At 39.9% G+C, this 10,572-nt stretch overlaps 1 protein-coding gene across 4 annotated transcripts in view; it reads left to right on the top strand.

The window, feature by feature from the left end:
- The first annotated feature begins 2,547 nt into the window (after positions 1-2,547).
- The window catches only part of LOC104367971 (cytosolic phospholipase A2 epsilon), a 34,995-nt gene continuing 26,970 nt past the window's right edge, over positions 2,548-10,572 (top strand). For 2 of the 4 annotated variants that reach the window (XM_032990083.2, XM_032990081.2), the window contains exons 1-3: positions 2,548-2,657; positions 3,109-3,144; positions 8,512-8,584. In XM_032990083.2, coding sequence (XP_032845974.1) covers positions 2,631-2,657; positions 3,109-3,144; positions 8,512-8,584 — 136 coding nt within the window. In that variant the 5' untranslated portion in view covers positions 2,548-2,630. Of the gene's footprint in view, positions 2,658-3,108; positions 3,145-6,210; positions 6,294-8,511; positions 8,585-10,572 lie in introns of those variants that run through there. The other 2 variants (XM_009975208.3, XM_032990082.2) reach the window with 2 other exon arrangements.

Genomic DNA, 10,572 nt, shown 5'->3' with positions numbered 1-10,572 from the left:
AAGGTAGATGGAGAGCAGAGCAAAATTATATCTTCCTTTCTACTTTGCTTGTTATTGCTCAGAGCTGTAAAGAGACTGCTATGTGTTCTCTCATCAGTAACAGTCTCTCTAGTCTTTAAAAAGCAAAGGAAGAGTGTAAGTAGCACGTATATGAAGATCACTACTGGTTTTAAATTATTTACTCTGGAAATGTGGTTGCTAAGACTGGGAAACTTAAACCATGAGTTTACTTACTGCATGCTTGATGGTTGTCTTTGAAATTCTCCTTGAATTGTGGAAGAACTAAGGAAAAATGCAAAAGCCCCAACATAATAGTTAACATTTGAAGTACTAATCTTTTTGAAATCATAATCGTAGGGACTGATTGTCCAGTCCTTATAGATATCAGTGAATTAAGCCATCAACAGTTACGATTTTCTCAGTGATGACAGGGGCTTCCTGTTATGGGAGCTTTCAGTGCTTAGTTCTATCATGAATTTACTGCATGAATTAAAAACTGTTGAGACCATAATTCTTGAGTCGCGCAAAGCTTTTAAAGATACTCTATTCCAAAGCCTTCTTCTGTGACTGGGACAAGCAGTGGTTAAGGGAAGACAATGTTAGCTACAGAACTTGGGAGTGGTCATGAGCAGGATAGGAAGAATTATTTAGGAACATGTTTTGGGTATGGCAATGATACTATTCTGAGAAAGGGAAAACATAATCTGAACATTAGGACTTCATTGGGCAAGATGCAGTGACTCTGGAATAATGTTCTATATTCTGAAGTGGTGTTTCATTTATGGATCTTAAAAGTGGTGTGGGGTATATATACCTTCTGGGACTATTTGGGGAAGTTGAGCTGGATAACCTACCCTCTTTCCTTTGAGAGAGGATGTTTTACAGATATTTTTAAATGAAAGCAGATTCCCACTTTAAATACTGGAATTTTCTTCTTTCAAAAGCTGAAAAGACTAGTTTTGTGAGAGCCCAAGTAATTGATTTTCAGCTGTGACTGCTCCACCTGAATTTGTTTATATGTATTTAACACAGAGATAAAGTAATAAAGACAGAAGTTAAGAGAGATATCTTGTGTTTGGGATAGAGATGCTCATGTCCATTGGAAATATCTTTTGCTTTTTCTTTCAAGGAGCATTTCAGATGCTGCAGGTTCACGGTTACGAGCCATTTTTCTTTGTTTCCATATCTGTGGAGAAGGCTGTGCAAAGTGTGACTATGGAGTGAGCAGCAGACTGTTAAATGCTTTCCTTGGAAACCAGCAGGTAGTACTGCTGCATGTTTTGGATAAAACCTTCTGAACAGTCATCACATGTGCATCACACAGACATCAACAGAGAAGGAAGCGACTTGTGTGTAAAAAGCATTTTACTCTAGAGACATTCCTTGTACAACACCCCCTGTCTTCCTCTGTGCAGAATTGTTTTGATACTGGCCTCCATGGCACAGGGGAGTACATTTAGGTGTCATCCACTGCAGTTTACAAGGTTACTTTCTTTACCTGCATGGAGTGAATTATTAATCAATATGAATGATATTGATTTAAAAACAATCACTTGGATCTCATGATGCAAGAGTGAGTACTAGCTGCCTCCTGTCATCAAGCACAGAGGCTGGAAAGAGAGTGGCAGAGCTGGAGTCTGGTCTTGCATGCTCCAAAATCTACTAGCCTGCACATATATGCTAATTTAGGGCTACTATAATATGCTGCTCTTACAGGCAGTGAGTCACTGCACTCCAGAGTGAAGAGGAGTCAGGGAGGGCTTTGTGCCTCAATGTTGCCCGCTGAGAGCCAGCACACACAAGATCTCTCTGAAGTAATCTCTGAGTAGGGGTGAACTGCTGCACTCCCTGGGCTCACGCAAGAGCGCGCAACCCTCTCCTGCCTCACCCTTCCACCCCCAAGTTTCACCTACCACTTATAACTCCTCCCTTCCCTCTCCTTGCACTTAACAATCAAACTGCAAGAGTCCTTGACATGGATTCACTTTTCTTCTGAATATGCACTAAATATCCAGGCAAAGAATTCTGAGCACGTGGCAAAGTCACTGAGAGTAGCAGAGAGATGCCCAGAGTAGCTTCAGGGGAGCATGGGCCCTGCAGTCACTTAGTTGTGGCACTGCAATGGGGTCACTTACCTTGCTGAACTGTGTGCTGCTATGGGAAGACTGCTACAGGTATTTGAGTTCATGGTTTGGAAAGAAGCTGTTGAGATCTCTCTCCGCTACCCTGCTGTATGATGGTGGCAGCGTAGAGATACTCTGAGACCTAAGATTTAATTAGTCACAGATGCTTTTCTTGGGGGTTATTGTTGTTGCATAAATGCAAAACTTCTATCAGCAATAGTATTTTCAAGAAAATCCCTGGGCAGAATGGAGCTTCAGTGTCCCCACAAACATCATAGTAGGTTGAAAAGAAGTTGCTCTTTGTTATGCTGACTCAGTTGAGGTGCTCTAATAGGCTGCAGGAAGCAGGGAGGGGACTGTCTGATGACTGGAAATAATAAAGGGGTGGGGCGGGAGAGCCTGGTCATAAATTCCCTATTCCTCCACCCCTAATCTGCATGAGGAGTTCCTGCCAGCTGTACGACTCGGTATCTTTTAACATTGGATTTCCATGCAACTGGGGCTGCAATGGGATCAAATTTAAGTTCAAATGAGGTAAGCAAAAGAAGCCAATAGCAATCATAAAGTGGGTAAAACTGTCTGATGTTCCAGTTAAGCTGATGACAGAGGAGAACAAGCTGTTTAAGGTGTATGGACAATCCATGGAAGGCAAGTTTGCTGTTCCTCAGATCTCATGGTTGGAAGGATGGTTTTCCTAGTCTAGTCTTTTACAGAACCTTGTGGCATATCTGCATTTTCAAGCTATGTTTTAGGGGTAACAACGTTACTTATTGTGCTTCCTTAAAAATAAAGCTTCATGTCAAGAAAGTATGTTGGCACGGAGTTGTGATGGGTTTGGTGGTCGGTAAAGCACCTAATGAGTGTTGTTAATGAGCATAGCTCTAAGTATGGCTTTGAGTGTGAGACATTTCTAAATGTCAGCCTAAAATAAGAGTTTAACATGTAGCTTAGTTTTCTTAACTTTGCCTTGTGTTGTTTTTCCTAGACTTTTACGGGCACTTCAGCACCAGCGGTGAGAACGGTAGGTAGTAATTAGCTGGCCCTTCATTATATGCTGTCCAGTGCTGAATGTAGATCATCAGAAAAAATGTTAGGAATTCAATGGCTCCGGGGAAATCTGTACTGCAATATTTACTGAACACTGAAAAGCTGAGCTGCGACTTCAACTCTGTAGATGAAATATTGCCTTGGCTTTCAGTGAACTCTAAATAGTCTGGACTCTATTGGTGTCTGATGCTTATGATGCTGTTAGTAGGTGTCGCGCTGTATCTGGGCTGGTTTGTACTTCACCTATATTAATTTTTGAATTCCTCCCTTTTTTTGTGTTTTGATTTCTTTGGATGAAGCACACATTTGTCCTATATGTTATTCCTTCATAAGGAGACTCCATTTAAGTGGGTCTTTCAGTTGTTCTTAGTGCTCTAGTATTCTTGATAGTCTTTCTTTGCACTGTAATGACCTTTTGTAGAGCTTGCAATTCTCTGTGTAACATGGCGTTCAAAAACACTGTATCAGAACAGGTAAAATTGTGGAAAAAACATCTTGTGTTCAGCCTCCTGACAAGCCCAAACTCATCAGCCCAGTAGGAGTGGGAGCAGTGCCTGCACTTCTCTGAACGTAAAAAAAGAGCAACAAGGTGTTTTGTAAGGGCTGAAATGAGGATGAATTCTTTGCACAGGCAAATGAAAACTCATTGGGCAATTAGCAGATGTTCATGTTAACAGCTATTAGCATAAAGGAGAATATATCGCATAAGCTGCTATGAGCCAGCGAATAGGAACAACGGCAGTGGCAACAGCATGGGGCTGTTTCAGACATGTGTGATGGGTTTGGGGCTGCCTGTATCAGTTGCAACTCTCTGGGGACCTGTAGTTGGAAGGATGGGCTCTTGCCCCTGCTTCAGTGGCGAGGGCGTTTCCCAGCCTGGTTTGTTTTGGGCGGTGGTTCCATGTGGGGGATTGCAGTGATATAGAGATTGTCCCAAATGGTGGTAAATTTGGTCTGCCTCATGAAGGCTTGCTGTTACTGATAGTATCTCATGCCTGATTATGCCTGAGAGCCACTTACCTTCTCTGTTCAAAGTGAAGTCCTGTGATAAAATAAAGACTTTGCAGAGTTTTCTTCAAAAAGTAGCTTTTAAAATTATGTTTAGGCCTCTGTGTATAGTCTTGCAGCCCTAAGGAAGTATGATAGAATCATAAAAATTGTTAATTTTGGTCCTGTTAACTTAGCCTCTGTTTAGAGGATCAAGATGTTTTTTGTCTTTTAAAAAATTTGTTCTTGTTGTTTTCTTTTTGTTTTGTGTTGTTTTTGTTTTTGTTTTTCTTATTCTTAGTGCTTTTTACATTATTAGTAGGTCTCTAGGTGTGAGGCCTGTACAGTTCAGTGGGTTAAGATTGTGTCTCTTGTCTTTAGGGTATTTAGGGTGGCAGAACTGACCTGAATATAGTACATATAATTTAGAGTAGGACCCAGAGCCCCTTCTTTCTGCCCTGACTCTTTGAGATTTACAGAGGCAAAATTCAGGAAGGACCTGAGCTTTTTTTTCTTTGACCATGAAAGTTGGTATTTACAATGATAAATATATGTGCAAAGTATATCTGAGTTGTTTTTTGTTACTCAGTTGATCCGTTAAGGAGATCAGCTTTCATTATCAGAATCAGTTTAACAGCAACCCATGGGATGTGTGTGATTTAAACTTGAGTGACCATTTAAATTAAAGGGAATATGTAAAATATTTGATGAGAAAATGGTGGTGGTGCCCATAAGCTGACAGGCACAAAAATAGTACTTTTTAGATTACTCAAATTACTGTATCGTCTAAAAATAATACACTTGTGTGGTCTTGAGAAACACTCATGTTGAACTGTGGAAATGCTTGACTTGGTTTCTCTTGCATGTTAGAACAAATACAAATCTTGTAAGTCCAGCTGTGAAGCTGCAAACAGGAAGAGAAAAATCACATTAAAATGGCAGTTAAAAGCCACAGAAGTTTTACATAGCTCTTGGAAAGAAACAGGCCTTGAGTCACTGCTGCTTTTTATTTGTTTTTATTCTCCCAGAACCCCAATGACTTCTACTGACTTAATAAGACCAAGCTATGGGATATTTTAAAATGGGTGAAATAAATACAAAACATGTAGTACAAGGAAAAGTGTTTCTTACACATTTGACCTTGCCTGAGCTGTTAGGCATAGTAACATAATGAAATCCTGCCTGCCCTTGAGGCTCCAAAACTCTTTGAAATTAAAAGGTGCCATGTACCTGACTCAGGTCAGAAGCAAGGCAATGATATGTATTTTAAAGTCCTGCCTCACTTTCTGACAGGGCTGAGTGTTGTTTTTTTTTTTTTGTTGTTGTTGATCTTCATGATTTTTAAAGTAGTGGTGAGATTTCTATCCCTTTCTGAAGAGAGAAAGCTAAGGGAGAGGAGTGTTCTGCTCCAAATAAATCTGAGACGGTGTTTTACTTTACCTGCCTTTTCTCTTGGTGTAACGTGTGAATGTTGTATGTTTTTCACTGTAGTCTCCTCAAGAAAAAAAAATCTACAAAAGACTTTTAAGCTTGGAATTTTACTGAAATGGAGCAGGTTTGAGCCCAGTTACGTAACTCATATACATATGGATGAGCACTCACATATATGAACACTCCTATTGACTCCCCTGGGACTAGATATGTAAGGATTGCACAAGTGTGCCACAGGATTTAATTGAACTTTTATCTGACGTAGGATAGTGTGACCAAGTCCTGCGTTTGCAATCTCATATATTTAAGTAGTTTCAACAGTGGTTATTAAAATGCCTGGCTTGTGTTTCCGGTTTATGAGGTAACAATCATGTCTCAGATGAAATAAATACAGAAGCTGAAAGTCGAAGTGTGTGTAATAACTGACCTGGGAGGCTTCTGGCCTCAGAACTTACCCAGCCTGCGATATGGTCATCATCACATTAAAAGGAAAGATGTGGAAGTCATTGCCTATTACTAGCAGATTATCCTGTTTAAGATATGCCCCTCAATAATTTTTCTGTGTGACTTTGAGTGAGTTGCTGACAGCTAGACTTGAGAAAGCATTCATGCACCTAAAAGTTAGGAGCTATAAGGTCTGACTTCCATGTGTCTAGTATGGGAATGGACTCTGCAACCCAGAGTGAAGCACTAAGGATTGATTCGGTATGTTTGGAGAGTTACACTGGAATGGGAATGTTAACAGGTGAGCAGGGAACTGCATAAGTATGTCCAGCTAACAGGGACAGCTGAGCAAAGAAAACCCCTTCTTAAATCCTATCTCTGTGTGCCACTTAGGGCTGCAGGGAGATACCACTGTCCACTTGAGATGTGCAAAGTAGAGGTCTAGATGCTTGTTTTCAGAGAGCTGAGCAAAGGTTATTCCCTTAAAATGGTGTCAGGCCTAGTTGTTATAGCAGTTCCCTGGGATGGGGAACTTCTGCTCATGGCTGTTCTGTATTCAAGGGATGCAAGCCCCATCCTTCCTGGGTAAAGACATGCCTCACCTCTTCTGCTGAAATAGTGCTGCTGAGGACAAAAATATTTAGGATTTATTGGGTGAGAAAGCAACTTGTCAGTAGATTTGGCATGGATAGACAGGCCTTGGCTGTTGGTCCCTGTGCCTAAGAGTGCTGCTGTGTTTTACACAGTTCTACTTCTGGCAGTTCAACTATATAGTCTGGGCATGATGTGTTTTGGTTGCTTTTGATTTGAGATGGTAATATTTTTCTTTTCCAAAAGAACTGTTTTTTTTTCTTTCAAGATGCGTCTGTCCAAGTTCTCCTTTAGGGCCATGTTTGGGATAATGGAACAGGTAGAGGTGTGATAAACTCTGAGACAGCTGCAGTGTCTCACAGCCGACAATTCAAGTGGTTGCAAACAGTACACCATAAAACTGTGCCCTGCACTAGAGTCTGGACAGGTTAAAATAATGTACATTGAATGTGCCTGTGTTGGTGACTGCTCTGATCCTCCTGCTGCTGTCTCGCTGACCTTCAGCCCTGCATCTTCAGGCCTCTTGCTGACCCAAAGGGAAGTGCAAGAGGATATGCCAGGGGTTGCCCAGGCTGTTTCTTGGAGGCAGCTGTTCACCTCTGCTGCATTTACAGAGGTGATGAGGTGTTCGTTGGTGAGGACAAGGACCTGCTTTATTACATTGTGTTAGTGCCCAATGTCACGCTGTGGTCCCAGTTGATTAACACTTTGTCAAAGCATTGTGAAATGCTTCAGGGTGAGCCTTATGTTACAGCTGGAGAGACAAATGGTCCAGCAAAATGTGTAGCATGTATGAAGGAAATAGTAACAAGGTACATTTTATTAGTTAACATCAGTACACCGTTTTTACTTTTGCTGCTTATGGTTAATACAGGCACTTCAGATGCAAAGTAATAAACTTGTTTGTGTTAGGGCATGGTATTAACTTTACTAGTGTATTGGATGTCTATAAATGCAGGAGTAGGAGTACTTATGGGAAGACTTAATATCTGTTCTTACCAACTGGTATAGATAGAAAGATTAGACAAGTTTTTTGGCTCAAAACACCTGTTTCTGTTCTAAAACAGAATGAGTAGTCTCAAAGCTAAATACCAATTTTAAGCATGTGTTGAGAGAAATGGTATCTGTACATACATTGTTTTAAAAGGAAAGATGGTACCTATGAAACAGAGGAGATGTTAGTATGGGAGAGAAGAGAAAGATGTTAAGTAGTTATCTCCAAGGTGAAGTGGGGAAAGAGTTAATTTGTAGCCTAAGGAATATGAAGACATATTAGTATGAGCCATGGAAGTTACGAGGTATTATAGAATTAATATTTCTGAGGCCAAGGTGTCTGACATTTAGTGGAGTGGTGAGTTAATTCCCAAGATCATGTCTGGAAAGAGTTTTGTAGCTTTCTTCTGGGGATCAGGGCTGAAGATCAGAGATGGATCTGAGTCTTCATGAGAAATATGTCACGTCATCAGTCAGCTGCATTTTTGGCTTTCTAGGCTGGGTGCAGGAGCTTGTGCTGGTGCAGGAGCTTTTGCTGGTGCATGGTGGTTGCTTAGCTCTGCTTGCACAGCTGCTGTGACAGTGTTTGGTGTCCCAGGGACAGTTTTTTCTCTTGCAGGCAGTGGTGTGTAAGAGGCGAGGACACCTGTGCATGTGCTCTGTGGGTGTTTATTGTGATAATAATGGAGTGGTGTTAACAAGAATTGATCTTTATCAAATCAAACTCTCAGCACCTATTCTCAATTCATATGTGGTTTTGAAATCTATTGCTTCTATTTCAGACCTGAAAAGGGTTCTGTGCCAAAAATTTGTGTAGTTTTTCCTATTTTGTGACTATAGGCTATAATATTAATCTCAATGTTGTCTTTTTTTCTTTTTTTGAATTGCCGTGCAGAGACCAGTATCTCCTTTCAACTTGCTCACTGTAAAAATACTAAGGGTGAAGAATGTCCGGAAGGCAGACTTGCGTGAGTACTTCTACTGTTGTTGCACGTTTCTTATAATTCTTTAAAGTAAAGAAAATATTTGGTCAATGTTATTGCTCTTAAATTGTGTAGGAATAAAAAAAAAAATATATATTGCTGCAAGTTTGTAAGAATTATTTTTATTATAATACTGAAGCATTGCTTTCTGCTTTTAAGTGTAAAGAGGCTAACTCAAGCAAGGTGATGCATTTGATCTCTTGCTTTCGTACCTCACTGAGATGTATTTCCTACCCTTGTGACATCAGACGTAGCTGCTGATCAGTGGGCTACTCTTTAAATGATGAAAATGCTTGTACTTTTGAGTAAAAAACCTGAGTATTCCCTACAGAATTTCTGGACAGAAGAAAGGAGAGGACTAGTGATGAAAATGTCAAGTCAGCAGTAATAGGAAAGTCTATGAAAATACCAGAAGTACAAGCAAAACCATTGTATTGCTTCTGCAGAATTTATAAATATGCAATAAAAGATTATAAAATCCAGTGTGTCTAGGAATTTGTTTAACCTAGGGAGTGGAGCAATTTAAAAGTCAGAAAAAAATAAACAGAGAACTGCTGTGAGAGTTTTAAAGTAATTTAAGTCAGGGATAGTGACAGGAAGCGAGAATAAAGACTGCAGGATAAAAATGTCTTAGCTGGATCACAGAACAAAGGTTAATAGTGAGAATAGCCCAAGATAGAATAAATCTCTACTGTAGGGAAGTCTACAGGGTTTGGTGATATCTAGTTGGCATTGGCTTGTTGAACCAGTGTGGTAGGAAATTTAAAATTAAACTCCCTGGTGGGAGAATGAGACTTGCAATATGTGGAAAAAACAGTTTGTGTGCTGTCCAGATGTGACACTGACTCACCCAGGGGAGGGACTGGTTTAATTCTGAATTTTTCAATTCATTGAGGAGATTTCTCACAACTTCTGTTTCACAGATGTGGATCCTCAATAACCCACCGTCCTGGGTGCACTGGGGCTTGTTCAGGTGCCTTTCAAAATGCAATTATGCCACTGAATCACTTTCATGGGGAAATTTGAATGGTGAAACATCCTGCTAAAGAGGTTGGAAAGGCATGAAAGAAAAAGATGAAATAAAGACAAAGAGAATAAGAAAATTCAAATATAAAGACCACAAGAATAAAATGGAAAGATGTAAAGCAAAGAAAAGTCTGCAGTATATTCCTCAAAATCTTGCTGAATGTGGCTCAAAATTAATTTTCTTTTGGTACACTCAATATTTCATGCAGTGCATCATAGTTTCCAAGGAAACCAGCTGAAAATTTTAGTTAAAAATCTCAAAATATATAGTATATTAACTGGTGTGATGGATCAAGAGTAGAGGGAAAACTTATCTGAGGTTGGATTTGGTGGTTTCTGGCAGGAGGGATGTGGTTGGAACACGTGGAAGTTGTGCTTAACAACAACAGTATTTTTGAATGAGTGATTACTATCAGGGAACAAATCCCTGCTGCAGTTACTTGTGGCATTCTGGGTTACTCCTGTGTCTTCTGCAATGTAATACTACTGTGCATATTTATATTTTTCCTTTTATCTCCCAGCTTTAAAAATTCTGCTCTGATTTACTAAATGACTTGTTTACTGCTTATGCCTTAGTATTTTTTACTCTAAAAATGATAGATGATCAAACTGTTTTGTTTTATGGTATTTATTGTGTCATTTTGAAAAAGGTATTTGGTTCATTGGACAAAGTGAGAGCATCTTAAAAAATCTAAGGTTTCTTAGAGATTAAGGACCTATTTTTATGTAGAAAAGCACACGCTTTGTGGGCTTATAGTTGTATGCATGACTTTTTATTTTACAAAATCTAGGTGTTCAAATGCCTGCGTGGTGACTTGCACCAACCAAATATGTGATCTGGCCAGGCAGTCACTGCAGTTGCATCAAACCTGCATGCACAATCGCATGTGCATTTGTGTACTCCACCAGGTCGCCTGTTTATGCTTCAATTTGTTGTGGCTGTCCTT

Source organism: Tyto alba, unplaced genomic scaffold (genome assembly GCF_018691265.1).
Source record: "Tyto alba isolate M040663 unplaced genomic scaffold, T.alba_DEE_v4.0 Super-Scaffold_18, whole genome shotgun sequence".
Taxonomy (NCBI): Eukaryota; Metazoa; Chordata; class Aves; order Strigiformes; family Tytonidae; genus Tyto; species Tyto alba.
Note: the sequence above shows the minus strand (reverse complement) of the source record. Positions and strands in the feature narration are given on the sequence as shown.